This window comes from Bufo gargarizans, chromosome 2, assembly GCF_014858855.1.
Source record: "Bufo gargarizans isolate SCDJY-AF-19 chromosome 2, ASM1485885v1, whole genome shotgun sequence".
Classification (NCBI taxonomy): Eukaryota; Metazoa; Chordata; class Amphibia; order Anura; family Bufonidae; genus Bufo; species Bufo gargarizans.
This window is the reverse complement of record NC_058081.1, coordinates 103,858,262-103,885,823: the sequence shown is the minus strand read 5'-3', so window position 1 is coordinate 103,885,823 and position 27,562 is coordinate 103,858,262. Positions and strand designations below refer to the sequence as shown.

General features: G+C 43.8%; 1 protein-coding gene across 5 annotated transcripts; it reads left to right on the top strand.

Annotated features, from left to right (window-relative positions):
* KIF23 (kinesin family member 23) lies at positions 1-27,109 on the top strand. 5 transcript variants are annotated; one of them, XM_044279354.1, is made up of 24 exons: positions 1-121; positions 7,268-7,337; positions 7,979-8,107; positions 8,294-8,399; positions 8,472-8,608; positions 9,604-9,719; positions 9,797-9,967; positions 10,181-10,213; positions 10,446-10,558; positions 10,724-10,845; positions 12,177-12,279; positions 12,946-13,025; positions 13,369-13,488; positions 13,578-13,737; positions 13,815-13,982; positions 14,063-14,220; positions 14,328-14,501; positions 16,077-16,259; positions 18,551-18,829; positions 22,977-23,210; positions 23,823-23,911; positions 24,048-24,129; positions 24,243-24,313; positions 24,989-27,109. In XM_044279354.1, exons 1-24 carry the CDS (start codon positions 108-110, stop codon positions 25,002-25,004), a joined length of 2,928 nt encoding a protein of 975 aa, XP_044135289.1. In that variant the 5' UTR covers positions 1-107; the 3' UTR covers positions 25,005-27,109. The 5 variants fall into 5 exon arrangements, with proteins under 5 accessions (XP_044135289.1, XP_044135290.1, XP_044135291.1 ...); XM_044279355.1 differs by lacking the exon at positions 10,181-10,213; XM_044279356.1 differs by lacking the exon at positions 18,551-18,829.
* The last annotated feature ends 453 nt before the right edge of the window (positions 27,110-27,562 follow it).

Here is a 27,562-nt window from a genome sequence, read left to right as displayed (position 1 = left end):
CGGAAACACTACAGCTGTGTTTGAGTGACCGAAACCGTGTAATCTGTGCAGTAGTATCCGGCCTCTAAGAACCCGCGTTACCGGAGCAGCGACGACCGGCCGCAGACATGCTGAAACCCGCGTAAGTACTGTGGTGGAGTAAGTTTTCGTTATAGGCAGGGATGTACTCCAGGGGCTCTATCCTGTCTGCCCCCCGGAACCTCTGAGGTTTGGTCATGAATACTGAGCTCGGTGCGGGTTATAGCCAGGTGTGTACAGTGTCTGAGGAGACAGGTGGGGGATGGACAGCCGGTGTAATACAGGGGATTCACTTTATTACCCTTTGACATGGACCTTCTTGTTCAAAAACTATTATTGGGGTACAGTCACACTAGTGTCATTCTTTTCCGGTATTGAAATCCGGTAAAGCGTCTCAACACCGGAAAAATGCATCAGTTTTGTCCTAATCCATTTTGAATGGAAAGCAATCTGTTCAGTATGCATCAGGATGTCTTGTACGGTATTTGACCGGACAAAATATCGCAGTTTGCTGCAGTATTTTTTTCCGGACAAAGTCCTGTAACACTATCGCACTTGCTGGATCCGGCATTAATTTCCATAGAGATGTATTAATGCCGGATCCGGTACCAAGTGCCCTGGAAATTGCTGCGTTGCTGGATCCGGTCTGCGCATGCGTCGGGACATAGAAGCAGCTATTTTCCCTTTTTGATCTTTGAAGAAAATGAAATACCAGATCTGTTCTGAATGAGACAGATCCAGTATATCCTGAAAAAAACAGATTTTACGTTTGCTGGATTCCGTCCCTTTAAAGAGTTATCCATCGGAGATGTTGATGTTCTATACCTGTTCCTTTCTCCGTGCATGCCGCTAGTCCTGTAGTGGTGAACGGAGAGGCGGCCATGCATGTTCAGAGCGCTCTTGATTCACCACTGTGACCTCTAAAAAGTCGAGCGTGCTAGCCTGGATATTGTCAGAAGCGCCATAGCAGTGAATGGAGAGCGTACCTATCTGACATGGATGCCATCAGTCTGAGATGGGAATGCCCCTGGCACCTAATGCGGATGCCTTCTGACAGTCAGTGTATATTAGCAGTATTCATTGCTCACCAAATGTTTTTTTTCTATTCCAAAGTAGTCCTTTGAAGTGCACTTCCTCATTCTAGTGACTGCACCCATGTGTTTTCCTTGCTTATTTTCCGGTTTCTCTGTGTAGTGTTCATTGTGAAATGGCTCTTGTGTATTACAGGCTGCGTCCTGCTCTGCCAGCGTTTGTTAAAATGGCTCAAATACATCTAAAATACATAAGAAAATTTTATACATGATGTAAAGTCGCCTTCCCCATTTATGCAGATATCTCCATGGTTAGTCTACAAACACTCCCTGTGTAGTCTGACCCTCCTGTCATGTCTAAGGCTACTTTCACACTGGCGTTTTGGTTTCCGTTTGTGAGATCCGTTCAGGGTTCTCACAAGCCGTCCAAAACGGATCAGTTTTGCCCTAATGCATTCTGAATAGATAAGCGTCCGCTGCCTGATGAAACTGAGTTTTCTCTGATACAATACGGATCCGTCATGGCTGTAGAAGACATAATACAACCAGATCCGTTCATGACGGATACATGCAGTTGTATTATTGTAACTCGGGCTGCAGTAAACAATTTATTTTAGATATCAAGTATTCTATCAATTATTTTTTACAATTAATCCAGTACTCTAATAAGAAAAAAATGAATTAATAGACTGTTTTCCTTTATATAAACTCATTAGACTCCCTACCATTAGTCCCCAACAGCCTTCGTTTCTCCTGACACCCGGAGTGCACAGCTTCATTAGTTGCACCAACTTACCTTTCCAGCAGGGGCGCCGCCGACACTCCATCGTTCCGCCCTGCTCTGCGTCTGACGTCACACAGAGCGTCAGGTCACGGCGTGCGTACGTCAGGAGGACAGTGCAGCGTGCGACCATGGACGTGTTGTGGCTCTGCTGCCCATTTTGTCTTTTTTTTTTTTTTTTTTTTTTTTTCCATAAATGTATTAATATATGAACAGATCACATTGAAAAATATACAGTTGGCTCCTTCCAGGCGACTTTTAGCTGCTGTCACATCCTCTTGGAGAAACGCTTGTCCTCTTCAGTTTTGAGAACATTGGCCTGTCATGAATGTGTATTTTGGGCCGACGGGTTTGTGTTTTTGGATGGGTGATGCAGTTGGCAGTATCCCACATTCAGATACCTGTATTCCCTATGTTAAAGTTTGTGAGAACTGTTCGGTTGGCAAATGTTTCACTTTGGCACTTCGCTCGTTCATCGGGTGAAGTGATCTTTGGGGCAGACGCCTCATTCATCCTTACTGGGCAGCAGTCTGATGAATCTGTATGAGGATGAGCGATAGCAGTAACCATTCCTCATACAGTGGAGGGGATCACTGCATGTAAATGCCGCTCCTTACTTCCACTGATGAACGGGCAGTTGTCGGGAAGGAGCGCCTCATCTGCGCAGTATAGGGCTGTATTACACCTAGCGATAGTTGGCCGGGTCATCGCTAACAAGTGTTCATAGTAATGCTCATTATACAGGCAGTAACGATTTGCCTGTATAATACTGCCGCCAGTTACCTGATGAATGAGCAAACGCTCGTTCATCGAGCAATCGCAATTTTTAAGTAGGTTAAAAAAAAAAAATTGGTCGTCAGATTTGTTTCCTCTGGCACAATAGAAAACGGATCCGTCCCCCACTGACTTTCAATGGTGTTCAAGATGGATCCGTCATGGCTATAGAAGACATAATACAACCGGATCCGTTCATGCGGTTATATTATTGTAACGGAAGCGTTTTTGCAGATCCATGACGGGTCCGCAAAAAACGCTAGTGTGAAAGTAACCTTAATGTGCCTCTAGAATACTTGCTTTGTGTGCTGGTCCCAAAGGTTATTTGATATAAGAAGCCCTTGAGATAAACACTAGCTATCATCTTGTAGAACTGACTGCTTCTCTTGGCTGATCATTTCCAGGAGACTTGGGTTTAAAGTCAACTTGTTCTCCAAGAAACACACAAGGCTTTTGTCTTAGTGCAAAGCAAATAATTCCTGTGTGGCTCGGTGTGGGAGCGGTGGACGGAGGAACGCACAGACTGGTCGCTTGTCTTGCTTTTGAGGCAGTTTAGGTATTTTCTTTGATAACTCTCATAGCTCAGGAATGTGCTGGCTATGGGTGTGGGTGGAAAATAGCCCCCCCTCTCCCATCTCTAGTCATGGACATTTTCTGTGCTGGGAGAGAAGGAATCTGAAATGGATTACATTCTAGCATTTTATCGGTTTGATGGTCCTTTTATTTCCAGCATACGGCCGCTTTCACACGGTCAGTTTTTTGTCGGTATTTGGAAAGGTTTAGGGTACCGTGACATGTTACACCACACAAAAGGGTGTGGAGACATTTATTGTAATGTATTTCAAGAACATGCTGCGACGCAACAGATGCAAAAAAAATCTGACTTTAGTGGATTTTGTGGCTGTCGTGTTCAGTAGCGCATGTCGTATTGCGACACCTTTGGAGTACATTAGATCAGGCATGCTCAACTTGTGGCCCTCCAGCTGTTGTAAAACTACAACTCCCACCATGTCCTTCTGTAGGCTGTCCGGGAATGATGGGGGTTGTAGTTTTGCAACAGCTGGATGCCTGCATTAGATGAAATTGTCATAGGACACATGTTGCTGTAGTCTTACACCTCCTGTGCTTTGGACCTTCTTCTAGATTAGGGATGTCCCGATACCATTTTTTTAAGACTGAGTACCGATACTTTTAAGTACTCACCGATACCAATTTTAATAATAAAATAGACACACGTATTTTGTGACCACTGACCAACCAAAAGGCCGAAAAAACAGAACTATAACATTGTTTAAGTACAAGAGGCAGTGTATCAGCTATTTATGTAATATAAGTGGAATTATTTTTTTTTTAAGCTGCGCAGTTGCTGATAGCAATGTTTACTTTTCCTTTGTACAAGGGTTAATAAATAGGCATATAACCATGTTTCACAACCAATGTGCCTCCAGCAGTTGCAAAACTACATCTCCCAGAATGCCTGGACAGCCTTTGCATGCTGGGAGGTGTAGTTTTGCAACTGCTGGAGGCACACTGGTTGCGAAACACTGTTATATGCCCATTTCCTCCCCCCTCCACCTTATTTTATATTCTCTTTTTACTGCATTTCTCCTAAGCTTTATTACTATTTACTAGGGTCAGTTCCTCTACCTCTGGAAACTCCTGGCAGGCGCAAACTCTGTGAGGGGGGTGTCTGGACTCTGGAGAGGCTTTTCCCGTGGCTGGCTTGCTCTTGTGCTCCAATTTGGAGATCAGATGACTGTGGGCAAAGTCATGGGCAACATAAATTAAACAAAACACTTGAGGTTCCAAGGAGAGTTAGGAGACGTTAGACCGTATGGGGGTCAGCCACAAGGAGACGTTAGACTGTATGGGGGTCGGCCACAAGGAGACGTTAGACTGTATGGGGGTCGGCCACAAGGAGACGTTAGACTGTATGGGGGTCGGCCACAAGGAGACGCTAGACTGTATGGGGGTCGGCCACAAGGAGACGCTAGACTGTATGGGGGTCGGCCACAAGGAGACGCTAGACTGTATGGGGGTCGGCCACAAGGAGACGCTAGACTGTATGGGGGTCGGCCACAAGGAGACGTTAGACTGTATGGGGGTCGGCCACAAGGAGACGCTAGACTGTATGGGGGTCGGCCACAAGGAGACGCTAGACTGTATGGGGGTCGGCCACAAGGAGACGCTAGACTGTATGGGGGTCGGCCACAAGGAGACGCTAGACTGTATGGGGGTCGGCCACAAGGAGACGCTAGACTGTATGGGGGTCGGCCACAAGGAGACGCTAGACTGTATGGGGGTCGGCCACAAGGAGACGCTAGACTGTATGGGGGTCGGCCACAAGGAGACGCTAGACTGTATGGGGGTCGGCCACAAGGAGACGCTAGACTGTATGGGGGTCGGCCACAAGGAGACGCTAGACTGTATGGGGGTCGGCCACAAGGAGACGCTAGACTGTATGGGGGTCGGCCACAAGGAGACGCTAGACTGTATGGGGGTGTCAAACTCAAATGCATCGGGGGCCGCATCAGCAGTTTGGTCACCCTCAAAGGGCCGGTTGTATCTGTAGGACTGTGTCCACTCACTGTATAATCGTATCTCTAATAGTTAATGGTTACCGTATGTATATAATCGCGTAAGGAGCGCTGACAGTGGCGTTGCTAGGGCTGGTGTCACCCGGTGCAGTAGAAAATGGTGTCACCCCCCCCCCCCCCCCCCCCCCCCCGTAGTTATTAACCCCTTTTAGCAGTCCCCTGCTGGGACTGCTGAAAGGGGTTAATTATAACTACTGTGGCAGCAAAAGAGGGAATAAATAACTACACTGAAGAGGGGACTGAAAGGGGTTAATAAATACTGTTAAGGAGGGACTGCTGAAAGAGATTAATAACTACTGTGAAGGGGCTTCACAGTAGTTATTAACCCCTTTCAGCAGTCCCCCTCTTCATAGTTATTTCCCCCTTTCAGCAGTCCCCCTTCACAGTAGTTATTAACCCCTTTCAGCAGTCCCCCTTCACAGTAGTTATTAACCCAAGCAGTCCCCCCTTCACTGAAGGGGGACTGCTGAGTTTAATAAATACTGTGAAGGGGGACTGCTGAAAGGGGTTAACTACTGTGAAGGGGCTTCACAGTAGTTATTAACCCCTTTTTCAGCAGTCCCCCATTCACAGTATTTATTAACCCCTTTCAGTCCCCTCTTCAGTGTAGCTAATTATTCCCCCCTTTGCTCCCACAGTAGTTATAATTAACCCCTTTCAGCAGCGCCAGCCCAGTAGCCATTCACATACGGTATTTCCCCCCTTTCAAGTTTCACAATCACCAGCCTTCACCTTTTTATTATCATTATCACTTACACTCGATACAGGAGCCGGGAGGATCAGCTGTGAGGGAGGCGGTACTTACATCTACAAGCGCTCGCCGAGAGGAGGGAGGAGGCAGGCCGGGAGGACAGGCGCTGGCAGCGTGAGTCATACAACATGCGCCCACGCCGCCTGCTTCATTCATAAAGTGGGCGGCGCAGGCGCGTGACGTATGACTCACACTGCCAGCGCCCATCCTCCCAGCCTGCATCCTCCCTCCTCTCGCCGTGCGATTGTAGATGTAAGTACCGCCTCCCTCACAGCTGATCCTTCCGGCTCCTGTATCGGGTGTAAGTGATAATGATAATAAAAAGGTGAAGGCTGGCGGCGGCTACGCAGGCCACATGACAAGGTCTGGCGGGCCGGATTCGGCCCGCGGGCCTTGTGTTTGACACCCGTGCGCTAGACTGTATGGGGGCAGCCCAACAATTTGACGCCCCTCCCTCCTCAGTATAATAGTCTTGTGGCCATCATACAGTAATGTATATTTCTTCTTGCCCTAATGCCTGCTTTTAGAGATCATTGTGCAGCTTGCAGGCAGGAAGGGAACGACCAGGGCCATAGACAGATACAACACCCTTATTTCTTCTAACTGGTTATAATCTTCTAACTAAGCTTTATACACTTACTAGGGTCGGTTCCTATAACTTTTAAAACTACTGGCAGGCGAACTCTGTTTGAGGAGGCCAGAGGGTGTCAGGACTCTGGAGAGGCTTTTCCCGCAGCTGGCTTGCTCTTGTGCGCCGATGTCTGTGGGGGGAGGAGCTGGGGACGGTGGCGGCGTAAAACTGACTGTGCAGAAATGACAGGCTTATAGTCCGTGCTTGATCAGTCATCTAGCTAGGCTCAGCTGTGTGTGAGATAAAGGTACACATCGGATGTGACTAATCCTCAGTGCTCACTTTCTCTGCATGGTAAGAGGGGTTGTCCAGCTGCCGGGCCTGTGGAGTCTATCATACTTGCCTGCTCATTTCCGGCTCCTTCGGTCCACCGCTTTAACCTCCTCTGATCCCTGCATGTAAGCTTCAGATGTTGTTGTACAGAAAAGTGAGGCCTCCCATCTCTCAACATATGGCCATGGGCTCAGACGTTATATGGACAGACTAGGGTGTTTTTCTTCCGTCCCCTGGTAATAGTTATGGGCTACATTGCTATAATGGCAGTATTGAGGTGTGGGGAGACTGCAGCCAGTGCTTGAGGCAGCCCTGAATACAGTGATGGACCTGTCATGTACGCCCTGCTGTCTAGTGTACTTTATATGATTTATATGCTTATAATATCCACTTTTCTTTTATCATCTGCAGCCGAGCTAAACCCCCACGCAGGGCGGCCCCCAAGAAGCCGTCTAACACTGGACAGAAGGAACCAGTTGGTGTAAGTTTGTACAGTAGCAGCCGATCATTTCTTTAGTTTTACAAAACCTCCCTCCTGCCGTCCACTTTTACCAGTTTCTTAAAGGTCTTGACCCAGAATGTATGTGTGGATGCTGTGTGTGAATGATGTCCTAGCCGCCATCTTGCTCCTTATGGACACAGCAGCTGATGAATGTAGCAGTTTACAGAGACAACAGATGGAGACCAAGGGGCCTTCTGCGCAGTGGGGGTAAGTAGTGGAGTAACATCTGTATGTTACTCCAAGACTTACCCCCACTGCGCAGAAGGCCCCTTGGTCTCCATCTGTTGTCTCTGTAAACTGCTACATTCATCAGCTGCTGTGTCCATAAGGAGCAAGATGGCGGCTAGGACATCATTCACACACAGCATCCACACATCCATTCTGCTGCCCTGCAAAAAAAATTGAACATGTCCTATTGTCCATATCACAGACAAGGATAGGACTGCTCTATTGAGGACTGGACGGACACAGTTGTGTGCCTGAGGCCTTATGCTAGTTTTTAAAGCCAAAATTCTGGAGTGCAGGGAGTGAGTAGAGTCCAACCAATATTATACCTTACCTGCTACTCATGAGAGACAGATTGTTGCCAATAACTGCATCATGTGATTGTACCTCCCCAGGTTTACTGCAGGGTTCGGCCACTCGGTCCCTCAGATCAGGAATGCTGCATTGAAGTGATCAATGAGACAACTGTGCAGCTGCACCCCCCAGATGGCTGCAGAGTCAACAGAAATGGGGAATTTAAAGAGGTGAGACTCTAACTTGTGTAAATGAAATGGCTTGTTGATTTTCTGGCTGCACCAAGGTGCTGGGTCCTGGATTTCTCTGGCTGGCCAGTGTTCCTGTTTTCATGCACAGATGATGAATTTGTGAAAAAATGCTGTACTTGCAGTAGCTAGTAATGTCTGCCCTCAATTTCTCTTGATCTGTTACAGACCCAATACTCCTTTAAACAAGTTTTTGGAACACAGGTGACACAAAAAGATCTTTTTAATTCTGTTGCTAAGCTTCTGGTGGAAGATCTAATTCATGGTAAAAATGGTAAGTGCTTAACTTGATGCCCTTTCTCATTCAGGTATAATTTCGCTTTCAGTCAAGCAATTGTTTTTTTAGGACTCCTTTTCACATATGGGGTGACCGGAAGTGGAAAAACATACACCATGACTGGGTCCCCAGGACAAGGAGGACTTCTTCCCCGATGTCTTCACATGATCTTCAACAGCATTAGTGATTTCCAGGCCAAGAGATATGTAAGTCATATTCAGCTGTATAGAATTATCTTGCTGACTAGCCATGTCCCCCCCCATAAGATTGGCATTAATTATGTTCAGTTTGAGAGCATGTAATGCATTTGTTTAAAGGGAGTCTGTCACCTACTTTGAGCATTTTACACCACTCATATCACGTCCACGTCACGTTTTTTTTTTTTTTTTATAAAGATATGCAGGTTAGGTCCCGCAAGTGCCCAGGCCCCTCTCTGATGTGGTGGCATAACCGATCCCATTGAAGCCCTCTTGCCCGCGCTCCTTTTTTTAATTTATACTCTTCCTGCATAGATTTTGTGCGAGCGCTGGGTCCACGCATGCGCACTGCTCTATGGGTAGAGGCACTGATCTTAACAGTGCACGGGCCCGGCAGTGACCGGCGCTCACACAAGATCTCTAAACCAGGCGAGGAGGGCAGGCCAGGAGGGGTTATGCTGCCATATCGGAGAGGGGCCTGGGCACTTGCGGGACCTAATCTGCATATCTTTATAAAGTGTGTTTTTAGTGTGTTTCTTTTTTTTTTTTTTTTTTTTTAGCCTGTGGCCGTGGGAAAGACACAAAGGTGTGGACAACTGTGCTATAGTGTGATATGAGCGATCTAAAATGCTCAAAGTAGGTGAGCAAGTAGGATGTAACCAATTTTGATTTATCTATTTATTTTGCTATATGAGAGCATATTTATTTTTCTAATGCTCCAAAATTTGGTTTTAGTAAAGCAAAGTATTTCTGGAATATGCAATTCAATCGTTGCCTTTTATATTGTCAAACATTGTGCGGCTGTCATAATTTTATTTTTGAGCTGTATGAGGGTTTGTTTCTTGCAGGATGAGCTGTCATTTGTATTAGTATCATATTTGGGTGCATACGACTACTTGTTCATTCCCCATCCCCATTTGGGTGGTGAGGTCCTCCTAGGGGGCTTGAACCTGCAATCACTATTTTGAGAATCTTTTTTTGACCATCTGATTTGTTCACTGTAGGTTTTTAAGACTGATGATAAAAATGGCATAGAAGTGCAAAATGAGGTGGATGCATTATTGGAGCGTCAAAAAAGAGATGCTCAGCCACAGGTAGTCCCAAGGACTCCATTAAGCAGGTACGTCGAACAGACACTGTGTATGTGAGTTGTTTCCTAGCTACATTGGCCCCAATAATTATATAAATGTTCTGCAGACAGAAACCGGAACCTGAGTTTGCAGATATGATAAATATTGAAGATGGCTGCCAAATAGAAGAGATTGATGAAGACAGTGTATACAGCGTCTTTGTGTCCTATATTGAAATCTACAATAATTACATCTATGATCTTCTGGAGGAAGTTCCTATTGACCCAATTAAACCAAAGTAAGTGAAAAGTTTTATATGTATTTGTTTTGTTTAAACTACTGCTGTCTCAGTCATGTCAGTGCTGCTTGTAGCTTTTGTTGGGAGGTTAGGCGTCAGTAAACCCTGGTGAGTGTCAACCTTTTTTGTTTCACTAAAGTATTGTCTAGCCTTTTTGCTATAGTTGAAGTGATGCAACAAAGAGATTGTAACCTGTTGCTATTCCTTCATCAGGTGGAACACACCGGGGAAGAATGCAGAGTTTATGTATGTTTACGTTACATAGCTTTTGCCTTGTTGCCCAGCCCTGCCTGATTCCCTAGTTTTGTAGACCATAGTTGTTGTCATTTTTCTGTGGCCTCATGTGTTATATCTGTGTGTGTCTTCCATTATCCTGCATGTAGCTTCTCTTGCTCATAAAGATTTCTTAGCAGTTTTTCCCCCCTGGTTTCTGATACCACATGCACATTTAACTGTTTCTTGCTTCACTTTGTTTTAGACCTCCACAGTCTAAGATTTTGCGCGAAGACCAGAATCACAACATGTATGTTGCAGGGTGCACAGAAGTTGAAGTTAAAACAACTGAAGAGGCATTTGATGTCTTCTGGAGAGGTGGGAATTTTATTGTGCATACCATGAAAATGTTTATTTTCAGAAGATGGAGATAATAGATATAAGTATATTTACTGTGAAATGTTGAGGCACAACATTCTAGTGATGCTTGTTCATGAGGTTACCTACAATGAACTGGAAGTTAACAAAAATCTCCTGCTCCAGGTCAGAAAAGAAGAAGAATTGCAAACACACAGTTAAACCGAGAGTCTAGCCGCTCCCACAGTGTATTCATGATAAAGTTGGCACAAGCCCCCCTTGATGCTGATGGAGATCATGTTCTGCAGGTAGTCCTATTTTGTTTGTTGTTTGGGCGTTTAAACAATTTAATTTCATGAACTGCTTTATATGCGATGGGTGCTGGCTGTCTAGTGCAGTGAACTCCAAGTGTCAATGTCTCGGATCGTGATGGGGAGCCTGAGGCCTTGAAGTCTCCCAGGCCTGCCATAGGTGACTGCCTGTAGTTGGGTTCGATAGAGAGCCTGTAATTAGGAATGTGTGAACTTGTGTTTTCAAGTTCAGCGTACAAAGTTCAGGTTATCTAAGAATTCTGTTATGGATTCTGCTACCATGGTAGCGGAATCCATAACTGTCTTCTTAGATGACCCTAACCTTGTACGCCGAACTTGAAAATACAAGTTTGCTTAACACTACTGTACTGTAATAATAAAATTCCCATAGACTGCAATAATATGGTATTGCAGTCTATGATGTAGACTATCATATCAAGTCCAGCAAAGGGTCTAAAAATTTCAGTTATAATAGTTATTAAAAAAAAATACAAAAATTACATCAAAGTCACTCCTTTCACAATTTTACATAAAGTGAACGAACAAAACTGGGTCTGAAAACATACTGGTTGATAAATTGTAAAAAAAAAAAAAAATCTGGCACTGAACAGCATAATAAACAAAATAACAAATAACATTTTTTTTTTTCCTATTTCCCTCTGCTGCCACAAGGGAGAGAAAAAAAAAATCTATAGAACCTTGGTATTGCTTTAATTGTACAAGATAAGGTTGTCATGTCGTGTTTTTTTTTTTTTTTTTTTTTTTTTTTTTTTTTTGTGCACAGTGAAAACCATAAAAATACAAAATGTTGGAATTGTGGATTATTTAAAATTTTTTTGCAAAGGAACCGATAATGTGAACTGGTTTCCACTCCAGTGAAGAAAATTGGTGTTGTTACTTTGTGTTTTTATAAAATCTTTTATAAATATACACACACCAAAGCAAAGGCTATATGGTGTGCACAGGCTGCGAAACAGGGACGTGCAGTGAAGTGGCACAAGTGGAACCCCCAGGTGAAAGTATAAGGGGATAAAGGTGGCAGAGCCACATACAGGTCCCTTTTTTGCTGCACACATTAAATCGAACGTGCATCCTGGGTACAGCAGTAAGGGATAACATAATGGCTATGTGCAGGCACAGCTATGTGAATGGAAAAATAAGTTATGGAATGAAAATTGGCCCATTCTGGGGTTCTACCAATAGAGGACCAATGAAAAGAATGGCTCCCGTTGTCAGACTTCTTGTTACCATTTGTTACTTGGTCAGCCATTTGTTGGGGTGCTGTACAATACTTCTGTTTTATTTTTTATTTTTTTACTGTCCTGCAGGAAAAGGAACAAGTAACAGTGAGCCAACTCTCACTTGTGGATTTGGCTGGGAGTGAGAGAACAAACCGCACAAAAGCTGAGGGCAGCAGGCTACGTGAAGCAGGTAAAGTATGAAAATGTGAAACTTAAATGGTTTGTCACCTGAAAAATGGGTATTAAGCTGGCTGACATAAGCGATGTGCTAATGTCAGCTGAACATAACTATATTAGTGCCATCTCCCTGCATCCGTTATTTAGAAAAACAAACTTTTACAATATGCTAATTATCCTCTACAAGGGGGGGGGGGGGGTTCACCTGCTCCTAGAGGCTCCGTTTGCCCACCTCCTTCTTACGCCCTTTTTCTCTTGATTGACAGAGCCAAGGCAGCGCTGCTCACCCGCCGGCCGGGTCTGCAGTGTAAATCTCGCGCCGAATATTGAACGGTGTGAGATTTACACTGCAGACACGGCCGGCGGGAGGAGAGCAGTGCTGCTTTGGCCCTGTCAATCAAGAGAAAAGGGCATAAAAAGAGGTGGGCAAACGAAACCTGTAGGAGCAGGTACAACGCCCCCCCTTGCTCCTAGAGGCTAATTAGCATATTATAAAAGTTTGTTTTTCTAAACGGTGGCAGGCAGTGAGATCGCACAGCTGACATTAGCACATCGCTAATGTCAGCCACCTTAATACCAATTTTCTGGTGACAGAAACCCTTTAATAGTATAGGGGTAACTTAGAACATTTCAAGTCAAGGAAGCCTTATACTAATCAAGATATTATTTATGGCCTTAGGGAACATAAACCAATCCCTTATGACCTTAAGAACTTGTATTGAGGCTCTGCGAGAGAACCAAATGTGTGGAACCAATAAGGTAAGTGAGTTTTATTGATGGAATTGAAGAAGCTGTGTTGTTGGATTTTATGGCAGCTTACACCTGTTGATTATTAAATCTTCATCTTAAAGTGGTTTCCCCACAAAGGACATTGCCTATCCACCGGACCGGATAGGTGATGAGTGTCTGTTTGCTGGGGACCCACTACTGGCCTCCCCAACTATCACAAGAATGTCCTATGCCCTCTGTTTCTCCACTGCACAGACATTTGAATGGAGAGATGGTCGAGCATGGATGGTGCCTCCCCATTTAAAGTCTGTAGGACTAGTAGAGACTTCCCCCTTTTATTTTTAGTTTTGTTTTATAACATTTTTACTCCTAGATGGTCCCTTATCGAGATTCCAAGTTGACTCATCTCTTCAAGAATTATTTTGATGGAGAAGGGAAGGTTCGAATGATAGTTTGTGTTAATCCCAAAGCTGATGACCATGAAGAGAGTTTGGTGAGTTTTGGAGAGCAGAGTAGCTAAACTGGAAAGACTTTGTTGCCTTTGCTTTCTACTACATGTGTTTATAATGTGTGGTTTTTCAGCAAGTTATGCGGTTTGCGGAGATGACGCAAGAGGTTGAAGTTGCTCGACCTATAGACAAACCGATCTGTGGCCTCACTCCAGGTCGTCGGTACAGAAACCAAGCATTCAAAGACGAACTTACTCGTAGACTGGAGGATCGTGGTGGTCCGGTTAATGGAGGCAAGTTTATTCTTGGAGTAGTCTCTGCTATCTGCATTTTGTGCTTTTTCTAAAGTTTAATCTTCATTTTGCCATAGAGCCTGAAGATCAAGCAGTAATAGAGATGCTCATTCAAAGCTTCCCTCCTGTTCCATCGTGTGAGCTTCTTGATGCCAATGATGATCAAACTCTTCCACGACTTATTGACGCCCTTGAGAAACGGCGACGTATTCGGCAAATGATGGCTGAAGAATTCAACAAGAGTGGTGAGCTAGATCTCTGTATACTTACCATCTGGTTACACTATTTCCCTGTATATCTACTCACTTATATGTTGTGTCTGCAGTTACAACCTTCAGGTCCATGCTTCAGGACTTCAATGGTGTCGTAGCAGCAAAGGAGAACGTAGCCCAAGGGAAAGTGACTGAGAGGGAGAGGACTATAGTGTCTCAGAGATCAGAAATAGAGCGACTAGAAAAAAAAGTTAAAACTCTGGAGTACAAAGTGAGTGTGCAGACATCCAGTTCACTCTTGAGCTGCCTGTATCTTTTTACATTTATAATAATTTGGGGGATTTAATGGCTGATGTAAACTTATATATGTACTTATAGATTGATATTTTAGAGAAGACAACCACCATCTACGAAGATGAAAAACGCACATTACAACAAGACCTCGACGTGCAGAATCAGAAATTGCAGCGTCAGTTGTCTGACAAGAGGCGACTAGAGACGCGGTTGCAGGGCATGGTGACAGAGAATGCCATGAAATGGGAGAAGGAATGTGTAAGTATCTGTTAATTAAACCTTGTTGGCAACATGGTAATATATAGAGGAATATATATTTGTACATTGTAGAGTTTCAGTTTAGTGTACTGTTAGATCTTGCAGCAGGGTTTCCAGATTTAAGATTTGTCCTAATTCAACTCTGGATGCAGAGAATTTATCCATGACTAGGGTGTCTTACTGGTTTAGGAAAACATGACCGCATTCTTGTGTGTCCATTCTTAAATTGATCCTAAAAGGGGTGGATTTGATTTAAATCACTAGTAAGGCTTGATTTTTAAAGGGCTTCTGTCACCCCACTAAAGTCATCTTTATTTTTTGGGGCTAGTTAAATTCCTTATACTGCGATATATGAAAATATAATGCTCTTACTTACTTTCCTTCAGCAGTTTCTTCTAAAAATAAAACTTTTATAATATGTAAATGAGGTCTCTACCAGCAAGTAGGGCATCTACTTGCTGGTAGCTGCCGCAAAAAAAACGCCTCCTCATCCGGTTGATTGACTGACAGGGCCAGCCGCGATCTCCTCCTCCGGCTGGCCCTGTCAGCATTTCAAAAATCGCGCGCCTGTGTTCATTCGGCGCAGGCGCTCTGAGATGAGGAGGCTCGCCTCCTCAGCACTCCCTCAGTGTGCCTCCGCCGATGACGTCTTCTCTTTCGGTGATGTTATCGGCGCAGGCGCACTGAGGGAGTGCTGAGGAGGCGAGCCTCCTCATCTCAGTGCGCCTGCGCCGAATGAACACAGGCGCGCGATTTTTGAAATGCTGACAGGGTCGGCCAGAGGAGGCGATCGCGGCTGGCCCTGTCAATCAATAAAACGAGGAGACTTTTTTTTTGCGGCGGCTACCAGCAAGTAGATGCCCTACTTGCTGGAAGAGACCTCATTTACATATGATAAGTTTGTTTTTAGAAGAAACTGCTGAAGGAAAGTAAGAGCATTATATTTTCATATATCGCAGTATAAGGAATTTAACTAGCCCCCAAAAAATGACTTTAGTGTTGTGACAGAAGCCCTTTAAATCGTAGTTTTCTACATAAAGACTAATTTCTTGCTGGTATAACTTATAATATAATATGCAGATCAAGATTTTTAGAATAACAACTTTTCATATTAGTTTGATTAGGTTGATTCTGCATTCTTAAGTTTGTAGAAGTTAGGATTAAGGTATTTTTCTCAACTCTGTTCATGTTATAACATTTTTGCTGTGAAGAAGAGGCATGTGATCTTTTCCTCAAAGCATTTTATATAAAAAAAATATTTTTAATTTTTTTTATTATGGGAGTACAGAGTCGCTCCTTGTAGCTGTACAGGCAGGAGCAGCACAACACAGCTTGCTAAAGCCTGGCATTCAGGTGCTATGTCAGGTTTAGCAGAGCAGGCACAGGCAGGAGAGCAATATCTTTTATATCTGCTCCTTGGTTCGTTCATCTAACTAGCAGAACACAAGTTTTAACTTTAAATGTATCTCAGCTAGACGTAAACATCTACCTTTTGTGACCCAGTATCTGGAGGAAAGTCTATATTTTTCTAATCATTCAGTACGGCTTTTATGGTCTTTATTCCTTTTTTTGCAGGAACGGCGTGTGGCAGCCAAACAGATAGAGATGCAAAATAAACTGTGGGTGAAAGATGAAAAATTAAAGCAGCTCAAAGCAATTGTAACAGAAAATAAAGGAGACAGACCAGAAAGGCCGTCTAGAGAGAAGGACAGAGAGCCGAAGGTTCCCACCCGATCCATCTCTCCTTCTCCTGTTCCTGTATGTGTCACATGGTGTCTATAAGGTGTTGGGTGGTGGTGGATTTATGAGCACATCTTTTTTTTCTTGGGGGGGGGTGTCACCCTGTCTGCATTCTGCACACTTAGGTGGGGGCCTCCACCTGTTAAGCAGAGTACATACATTAAGTTCATATTTAGCTTTCATTTTCAGGATTTTTTTCCCAGCAGTATGTAATCACATACTAAACATACATTTTCTTTGGTTCAGGATTTGCCTTGTTTACTAGGTTCTTTAGTTTGGGTTAGAAAGGAGACTTCTTGCAATACACACAGAAACATGCAATCAGATCATCAGAAAACCACTGTATTCTTCGCGCTCTTTCTCGCGCTCTTTCTCGCGCTCTTTCTCGCGCTCTTTCTCGCGCTCTTTCTCGCGCTCTTTCTCGCGCTCTTTCTCGCGCTCTTTCTCGCGCTCTTTCTCGCGCTCTTTCTCGCGCTCTTTCTCGCGCTCTTTCTCGCGCTCTTTCTCGCGCTCTTTCTCGCGCTCTTTCTCGCGCTCTTTCTCGCGCTCTTTCTCGCGCTCTTTCTCGCGCTCTTTCTCGCGCTCTTTCTCGCGCTCTTTCTCGCGCTCTTTCTCGCGCTCTTTCTCGCGCTCTTTCTCGCGCTCTTTCTCGCGCTCTTTCTCGCGCTCTTTCTCGCGCTCTTTCTCGCGCTCTTTCTCGCGCTCTTTCTCGCGCTCTTTCTCGCGCTCTTTCTCGCGCTCTTTCTCGCGCTCTTTCTCGCGCTCTTTCTCGCGCTCTTTCTCGCTCTCTTTCTCGCGCTCTTTCTCGCTCTCTTTCTCGCTCTCTTTCTCGCTCTCTTTCTCGCTCTCTTTCTCGCTCTCTTTCTCGCTCTCTTTCTCGCTCTCTTCTCGCTCTCTTCTCGCTCTCTTTCTCGCTCTCTTTCTCGCTCTCTTTCTCGCTCTCTTTCTCGCTCTCTTTCTCGCTCTCTTTCTCGCTCTCTTTCTCGCTCTCTTTCTCGCTCTCTTTCTCGCTCTCTTTCTCGCTCTCTTTCTCGCTCTCTTTCTCGCTCTCTTTCTCGCTCTCTTTCTCGCTCTCTTTCTCGCTCTCTTTCTCGCTCTCTTTCTCGCTCTCTTTCTCGCTCTCTTTCTCGCTCTCTTTCTCGCTCTCTTTCTCGCTCTCTTTCTCGCTCTCTTTCTCGCTCTCTTTCTCGCTCTCTTTCTCGCTCTCTTTCTCGCTCTCTTTCTCGCTCTCTTTCTCGCTCTCTTTCTCGCTCTCTTTCTCGCTCTCTTTCTCGCTCTCTTTCTCGCTCTCTTTCTCGCTCTCTTTCTCGCTCTCTTTCTCGCTCTCTTTCTCGCTCTCTTTCTCGCTCTCTTTCTCGCTCTCTTTCTCGCTCTCTTTCTCGCTCTCTTTCTCGCTCTCTTTCTCGCTCTCTTTCTCGCTCTCTTCTCGCTCTCTTTCTCGCTCTCTTTCTCGCTCTCTTTCTCGCTCTCTTTCTCGCTCTCTTTCTCGCTCTCTTTCTCGCTCTCTTTCTCGCTCTCTTTCTCGCTCTCTTTCTCGCTCTCTTTCTCGCTCTCTTTCTCGCTCTCTTTCTCGCTCTCTTTCTCGCTCTCTTTCTCGCTCTCTTTCTCGCTCTCTTTCTCGCTCTCTTTCTCGCTCTCTTTCTCGCTCTCTTTCTCGCTCTCTTTCTCGCTCTCTTTCTCGCTCTCTTTCTCGCTCTCTTTCTCGCTCTCTTTCTCGCTCTCTTCTCCTCTTTCTCGCTCTCTTTCTCGCTCTCTTTCTCGCTCTCTTTCTCGCTCTCTTTCTCGCTCTCTTTCTCGCTCTCTTTCTCGCTCTCTTTCTCGCTCTCTTTCTCGCTCTCTTTCTCGCTCTCTTTCTCGCTCTCTTTCTCGCTCTCTTTCTCGCTCTCTTTCTCGCTCTCTTTCTCGCTCTCTTTCTCGCTCTCTTTCTCGCTCTCTTTCTCGCTCTCTTTCTCGCTCTCTTTCTCGCTCTCTTTCTCGCTCTCTTTCTCGCTCTCTTTCTCGCTCTCTTTCTCGCTCTCTTTCTCGCTCTCTTTCTCGCTCTCTTTCTCGCTCTCTTTCTCGCTCTCTTTCTCGCTCTCTTTCTCGCTCTCTTTCTCGCTCTCTTTCTCGCTCTCTTTCTCGCTCTCTTTCTCGCTCTCTTTCTCGCTCTCTTTCTCGCTCTCTTTCTCGCTCTCTTTCTCGCTCTCTTTCTCGCTCTCTTTCTCGCTCTCTTTCTCGCTCTTTCACTCTATATTAGGCATATTGTTTATAGGTCAGACCTATCATTTAGCATGTCAGATATTGATTTAATCTGTCTTTGGTTTCTTTAGTTCCCTGGTAACCCTGTGTCTCAGCCTCCCCACAACCCTGCTACCCCTGTGCGTTTACAGCTGCACAGGCGCTCAAACTCCTGCAGCAGTATATCCGTGGCCTCCTGTGTTTCACAGTGGGAACAGAAAACTCCGCAGCACAAAACAGAAAGCAAGGTGTGCCCCAACCGCAGGCGGTGGGAGCCTGAGTCAGCTAGGAAGTATAATGCAGCAGAGAACAGGACAGGTTATCAGACTTCCAGCATACAGGCAGAGCTAGAAGAGGAGCAGTATATCGGGGTTAGTGAGGTTTTCTGTACATGAAAATGGCTATCCTTTTACAATAAGGCTGATGCAGCAATGCTCCATGTAAAAACTTGCTTTACATAGAGTATTTTTCGAACTGATTTTTACAAATCGGAAACCTTTTAATGCCATACTGCTTTTAATGGCTTTTCCTGCTTGCATACTACACAGCTGGGTTAAACATTAGGGTGGCTCTCCAAGTCACTGAGGGGCAGCTACCAATTCTTATCGCTTAAAGAAATGGATTTATGAAACTGTTCTGCACACAGCAGGCGACTAATAGAATGCCTATTTGACTAGGCAAATCCATTGATTTTGGAAATAATTATTTATCACAGCAGTCCCATGTGGCTGCAAAAGTGCCAGCTAGGTAGCAATATATTTTATACTTGCAATTCACAAATCAATCTTTCTTAGTTTTATGTAGCATTGCTGTAGTTTGAACAAAGCAATATTCTTACTTTTATTATTTAGTAGTTATCTGTTATGGTGCCGCATGTCATTTTTTTACAGTTCAAGAATGTCACTAGCAGTCGCATAGGCAAACTTAGGTTGCATAGCATTGAATATCTTATCTAAAAATTATACTTAAAACTGCCATGACTGTGATCGCAGATTAGGCTTCGCTTTTTGAAGGAGATGTGGCTAAATTTCCCAGTGCCAGAACGGTTTCTATGCAAGTAGATGTCTCTGCAATGAGGTGTTTTCACTGATTGTGGAACCTTCAATAATTTCTGTAGTCTTGATTATTACAAGGTCCTTCGCAGCCGAATAATTTATTTGGAGAATATTTACAGTGAATTTTCACATACCCGTTCAAGCCCTGTGTGATTGTTTGCATGTGAAGTACAATTATAGCAGCCATCATCTAGCATTTTATTGATGCATGAAAGCCCATTGGCATCTGTGGGTAAAGAGAAGCCACAAAGTATTATGGAGAGATGCAGATCAGCAGTGAGGTCTAACACTCAGTTCTTGACATCTCCCCAGTTACTGCTTTGCTTTAATTCTAACCAGTTTAAATGATGCATGCAAATTTGTTTAATATTTGAAACAAATGATTTACCGATGGACAGAGCTGTTCAACAGGCCTGATAAATGTGGACTTGCTAGTAAAAATTAGTGTAACCACACATCACTTTGAAAGAATAACAGTTGTAAGAAATGGCTTTCCAAAAATGTATAACCTTGCCATTAAAAGGTTTTCCAAGACTTATATACTGATTTGGATAGGTCATCAGTATCTAATTGGTGGGGGTTTGGCACCTGGGACCGCCGATCAGCTGTTTGAGAAGGCACTGGTGCTCCTGGGAGTGCTGCAGCCTTCTCTCAGCTCACCAAGCACAGCACCATACATTGTATAGTGGCTGTGCCTGGTATTGCAGCTCATCCCCATTCACTTCAATTAGGCTGACCTGCGCCTAGGCCATGTGACCAATGAATGTAACGTTAGAAAAGCCTAGGAAAAGCTGAGAGAAGGCCGCGGTGCTACTGTGAGCGCTGGTGCCTTCTTAAACAGCTTATGGCTGTGGCAAATTTTAGGGCGTGTTCACATGTGGCAGATATGCTGTGTATTTTTTTTCACTGATTTGTGGGTGGAAAATCTGCAACATATTACAGTAGGATTAAAGGGATTCCCTCACCAGGATTAACACTATAGCAATATTTATGTGTGCCCATCAGTCTCCTTGCTGTGTTTAAAATGATCGCACTGTTACTGCTCTCTGTGTGTTACATTCTTATAAAAAAAACGATCTTATTGGTATGTAAATTACCACTGTCAGGAGCCCAAGGGGTTATCCCACATATGTTGGAGCCCAGCCACGCCCATCGATCCGGAGCCCAGCACCGCCTACCACTTAATTTATTCACTCCACTTGCCCTGACGTAATTTCTTCAGTGCCGTAGTCTCGCACAGGCGCAGTGGACACTGTAGTCTGCGCCCATGCGGACTACTGGCACCGGCTTCGACGAGTCAACAGCGCATGCGCCGGCTCCCTTTTCCGGTGCCAGCATGGTGCGAAGGGAGCCGGCGCATGCATTGTTGACTCGTCGAAGCTGGTGCCAGTAGTCCGCATGGGCGCAGACTACAGTGTCCACTGCGCCTGTGCGAGACTACGGCACTGAAGAAATTACGTCAGGGCAAGTGGAGTGAATAAATTAAGTGGTAGGCGGTGCTGGGCTCCAGATCGATGGGCGTGATAACCTCTTGGGCTCCTGACAGAGGTAATTTACATATCAATAAGATCGGTTTTTATAAGAATCTAACACACACACAGAGCAGTAACAGTGCGATCATTTTAAACACCGCAAGGAGACTAATGGGCACACACAAATATCGCTATAGTGTTAATCCTGGTGACAGAATCCCTTTTAAAGTATTTAAAATTTAACAATCATATACACACTGCAAAAATACACAGGAAAAATTGACCTGCAGTGCAGATTTATGCCTAAAATGTCACCCTTTGCAATAAACATGAGGAAAATCCGCAGCAAAATGCACAATAAATCCAAATGTAATTTACTAAGCAGTTTCCTGACCAGCAATTATGTGGAATTGAGACTGGTCTAAACCCCTCTATACACCTGCTGTGAATAGTTGTTAACACGCGCAGTCTTTTGCTTCCCGTGGAGATAGATCTTGCAGCCGCTAATTTCCCTCCACCCATTTAAACTAACATGTGTACTCAGCCAAACATGTTTTCCAGGGGAGTTGTGGGAATGGCCAGCTGAAAGGGGTTCTGTGAGAATTAACAACATAAAAATACTTAAATATTACTTATAAATATATTCCCTAACACACTTGATTAACTATAATGGCTTGTTTTGTCTAGGGAGAAATCATTAGGAGAAGTAAAATGGCTGCTGTCAGCAGGACAAGTTACTTCACAACACTGACCTAAATAGCTGCCTCATCTCTGCTCATCAGGGATTATGATCCTGAATACAGCTAATAAGATTTTTCTCATGAATTTTATTCCTACAGAGATTCAGCTGGAGACATGAAGTGCAGAGGACGGACAAAACAGACTGTGGTAATGGAGACTGCATACAAGAGCTGCTTCTCATTAGTCACATCCCCACCTTACTCTCTCTATACTTCATGTCTCCTCATGAATTCTATTCCTACAGAGATTCAGCTAAAGATCTTATCAGTTGTATTTAGGATCATAATCCCTGACAAGTAGAGCAGAAAGGGAGGATGAGGCAGCTGTTTGGTTCAGTATAGTAAAGCAACCTGTCCTGCTGTGTGATTAGGACAGGTTTTGTGTGGACTAATAGAACGACTGCCATTTTATTTTTCCTAATGAGTGCTCCCTAGAGAAAACAGCCTATTATAACTAATTAAAGGCGTTTGGGAATATATTTATAATAAAGTAATAGTTCATTTTCTTAATTCATGGAGAACCTCTTTATAGTTAATCTATACTTTCCCATGTTTTAAAGGGAACCTGTTACTATGAAATGCAGTGCAATCTGCAGGCAGCATGTTGGAGCAGCTGAGCAGATTGGTAATATAGCGCTGTGGGAAATGATTCAGAAAATGTTATTTTATTCATTTCATTCTCTGCTCTTTTTTTGGACCTCAGTAGGCATGTGGCTCTGTGACTGGCAGCATGGTTATTAAGCTCAAAAACAGCAAAAGGTTAAATGAAAAAAGTACAAGTTTTGCTGCATCATTTACTATCAGACTTTGGAGAAGGCTTGTGAATTTTTACACTGTTTAAAAAAAAAAAAGTGGAATTTGGTTGCTTAAGGCAACTGAGCCACCTTTCTTTTACACCAGTTTTGATAAATCTCACCTTATGTCAATCTTCTCACCCTCCTGATCTGTACCATTCTGCGTGCGCTGCATTTTAATTGTGACAGGCTCTCTAAGTCCAAAACTCAATCCAACAGTTGGCGCTCAAATGCCGTGCATAGACATAGATTAATAAGATAACATGCCAGCTTCCTGCAGCTTAGTTGTATACTGTGCCTTTATGGTTCTATGAATCGTATGCAGCCAGCTTACGAAGTTCCCTCTAGTGGCAGCTGCAGGTATCTGTATCAGGCCTGTTGACTACTTCTGTCCTTGCACTTTGAATAATTGGTCACTGATTTATTTTGTCTTGATTTGATTTCTGATCTTGCTTAGACCGTTCCCCCAGTGCACTCCAGACACCGTCGCTCTCGCTCAGCGGGGGCCGAGAGATGGGTAGACCATAAGCCACCTGGTAGTGTGGAGACGGAGACAGTCATGCAGCCTCATGTCCCCAACTCCATCAAAGTATCTGTTGCCAGTGAAAAGGCGCTGTCAAAGTGTGATAAGTACATGCTGACACACCAGCAGCTGGCCTCGGATGGGGAGATTGAAACTAAACTGATTAAGGTAACAATCTGAAAACAATCGGTCAGTGGGAATTTATACTTCATTTTCAGGACAGTAATAAGGCCCAGTGCACACGACTATCAGTTCTGGAGTTTTCAAAATACATGTGCAGTCTATTTGTGGACCCATTGTCTTCAGCGGGTTCGTGTTCCGTCTTTTGCAGACATTCTATCTTTTTGCGGCAAGCACATGGGTAATCTTTGCGCTTTTCACATCTATGTCTGTTCTGCAAATAAAACGTAGCCACGAAATGTGGACCGTAAACCTGTTGAAGTCAGCAGGTCCGCAAAAAATGTGGAAGCAATACGAACGATTTCTGTTTGCTCACCACAAAACACATACGGTCGTTTGCATGGGGCCTAAGTAGGACTTGGAAATTTTACTGAGTTGTGCCCATAGTTGGCGCCTATGTATATAAATATATAATACATACACTGTCCTCCCCTAATTTCAGGGTGTAAAACAAAGTACTTACACTACCCTGTTAAGCTAACATACATTACATAACACAAATGTGTTTGTCTGCTGTCCATCACAATTTGGTGAGCACAAGATGGTGTTTTTCACGTTCTGATTTTGTGCTGAAAGGTTGGTTATTTCTCCATATTTCAGGGTGACGTTTTCCGGACTCGAGGGGGAGGTCAGTCTGTACAGTTCACTGACGTTGAAACCCTCCGACAACAATCCCCTCCAGGCACCAGGTGAGTCTCAGAATTTTTGACATCTCCTTCTGGCCTAAACCTCGTTGGCTTTGAGTGTACACAGTACAGAGAGAAAGCTCACTATGAGCTGCTGACTGACCGTGGTACTAACCTGTTATTGCTTCCTGTCCCATAGCCGCAAGCGCAGATCTTCTGGATCTAATCAGCCCCCACAGGTCGAGAACACAGATTCCGAGTGGACAGATGTTGAAACCAGAGTATGTTTGACTATTACATTCTGTTGCCCTCTATAGTACTATTGCAGATCTGTAGGTTCACAGGTTTGCCCTTTAGTCATACTTATGCCAGTAACAACTTCCTCTTTTTATAGTGTTCTGTTGCTATGGAAATGAGAGCTGGATCCAACTTGGGACCGGGTTACCAACATCACGCTATTCCTAAGTAAGTTACTCTGCTATCGTTATGCTCCCATCAGTGCTGTGCTCCTAGTTTGTAAGCAGCCTATGACACAGGGCAGTTTCCGGCAGCCATCGTTTGGCACTGCCTGGTCAGCATAAATGAAAGCAGGGCTTTCTGCATCTTACAGAATTAACACCCAACTGGTAAATGCATACAGAGCTGTGGTGGGGGATGTGTAGTTAATGTTCCTCATTGTTTTGTTAAAGGGCATTTGTTGCATAAATATTTATTTTTAACATGATTATGGGGACGGCCAACTTGCCTGAGCTTTTCCCAGCTATTAGAGGTGCTTTAGAGCAGCCACCATGGGCCACAGACGCAATTGACTTGAGGTGATCAGTTGATTTCTATGGGAGTTTTCTGTGTGATCTGTGCAGAGGTCAGGAGGGAGCTGATGAGCTGTGATATCACCGATTTTAAGGAATAGTGGATCCTGGCTTATCTATACAGAGGTGATATGTCCTTGTAATCCTGCCTGTGGTGCTAATGAGATGACTTCTTTAAAGTGATCTGTACAGAAAGTGAGTGCGAAAACTAGGATATTGGTGATATGGAAATTGAAAATATCACCAAAATGTATTTCATAGTATGTTTTAAAATAAAAATTTGATTCAAACAATCGTTAATTTTCTGATGACATTACCTTTTTATTTTCAGGCGCAGGAAACCTTGAATAAAGGTTGATGGAAAGTGTTCAGCGCCAAGATGGATATCGGGGCAGTCAGGCTTCTGTGTGTGTATATAGGAGAAACAGGAACATTCTTATAGCAGACTGATCTGTGAAGAACATGAAGCTGATAACTCTACCTGCCCACCCTGGACTTACTATATGGTGGACTGTATTATATATTTTTTTTCTTTTTATACCATTTTGCTGCGTGTATTTTATGAAACCTTTCATGAGCTCTAATCCTTTATCCCAGCACATACAGCTTTGGCATATTGACCTGGACTGTATACACATTTCTGAACTGGTCATGAAAGGGTTTTTATCTATATATTTTCTTTGTACTCTTATTTAGAAGAACTGCTGCTGTTTAAGTAGCAAAAATGCACTTTACCAAAGCTGTTCATCCGGAAACACTGTCTATTTAATGTGTCCCGAGTATTGTACATGATTACGTCAATGAGAGCTAGGATCCAGCGTGTCTATAACATACAGGCTGGGAATGGGGATTTAATAAAACTTTCAGTGGCTTTCATGAAATCATTTTGGGCTTTGTGAATTTCCCTGCTGTGTTGAGACCAGCAGACAGTTATTTTATATATATATATTTTTTTTTTTTTTTGTGTCCTCTCTTCAACCTCCCAGCCCCACACCAGTAGAAACGGGGAATATTCCTAGGTTAAACCATTCGAAACAGTGTTCTGAAGCAACACTGTATCTGTCAGTGGTTACTCTACAGGAATCTGGGAAGAGTTGGTCTGCTGGAAATTCCTTAACTTCAAATGAGTTGTAGCGAAATCATGTATTTGTATGTAATTATGCTGTACAACCAGTAGAGGGGGATAGTACTGTTTTTTTTTTTTTGTTTTTTTTCCCCTTAGTTTTAACAGATAATGTTTTGTTTTGTTTTTCTCTTGTGTAATTTTATAATGGTTTTAGTCATCACCTTTACACCTGTTAAATGCACTTGGGCAAAACTATTCTCAAGAGTGAAGCTTTTATTATTGTTCACAAGGTGGGTAATACTGCTGTGCCATCCCGAGCACACAAAGATGTTCTTCATGACTGGGATAAAGGATTTAAAGCAGGTCATATCTTTGTCATACCCCCCTCCCTAAAAGTGTGTCTTCAGGATAGTGCTCCACTGTGTTGTATATTAGCTGCGGTACAATTGCCAGAGGGCGGACACAATCTGTGTGTTCCTATGGAAAAAGTTCTGAGCCACTATGTGATCCTAGCAAAAACAAGTAATAGAAAGCAGGAGACCTTCCAACTGTTAAATGACTCGCTCACTCCTCAAAGGGAAAAACATAAACAAAAAAAGGTCATCCTGTAAAAGTGACCACAACGTGTTGGTTGAGCTATGAACAGGCTATATGCACTGCCAGAAAAATGCTTACTCTATGGTCAAGTGATAAAATACTGAATCTATACAGTAGTCAGGTTTATTCATACTTTATTCATGTCTTTTCTGTTTCTGAAGTGACCCATCACATGTTCAGATATGCAGTGGCTGTTCTGGCAGAGAGCAGCCTGACACATTCTACAGTTCACTGCCAGATCTCTATTGACTATAATGGGGTCCGGCAGTGATCCGGATGATTATTGGTGTAAATTGCGGGTTTCAGCCTGAGAAACTGAATGCAACTTTTTTTTTTTTTTTGTCCAGCTAACATTTCTTCCGGATCAGGCATACTGCCGATATGAACATACCCTGTGTGAAACCTTTACTGTGAGCCAAAATTCTCTGTTTTTATATTAGGGATTTTATGTAAGTCTCATTGGAAAGACTGACTAATCTCTAAATCGGGGATGCTCAACTTGCAGCCCTCCAACAAAACTACAACTCTCAGAATGCCTGCACACCCTACAGCTATTAGGGCATGCTGGGAGTTGTAGTTTTGCAACATCTGGAGGGCCACAGGTTGAGCATCCCTGATCTAGATCATCCACATTACCACAACACTATAGAATAAGTGCTTTTTCCTGAGAATACTGCTATAGGCTTGGGCTATATGCATTTTCAGCCTCATGCATATACTTGTATGTGAAATTTTTTTTTTTTTTTTTTTTGCATATTGCACAAAGAGGTAAAAAATTTGCTCACTATTCTCACATCATTTTTTATTTTTTATTTTGGTGTGTGTGTATATATGATGAAAGCCAAATGAAGATCTGTCAGTCATGGTTGCCTAGTCTTCTATTCTAGAACTACTGTAAAATAAAGGACTCTTTTGTAAGGCATTTGTGTTTTAGACCCTTTGGCTTCTGAATGACATTTCCTGCTATCGGAAAATATCAGTTAGAGAACATGTCACCATGAAGATGCAGTGCAATAGGCAAGCCTCGTGTTGGAGCAGGAGGAGCTGAGCAGACTGATTTTATATAGTTTTATGGGAAAAGATTCAGTGAAACTTAGGGCTCATGCAGACGTCCAAATTCTGTCCACAAAAATGTAGATTTGTGTGTGTGGTTTAGATGCTGACCCATTCACTTCTATGGGGCTTTTTTCTTCCATTCCATGGCTCTGCAAAACAAATGAAACATCCTATACTTGTCAGTGA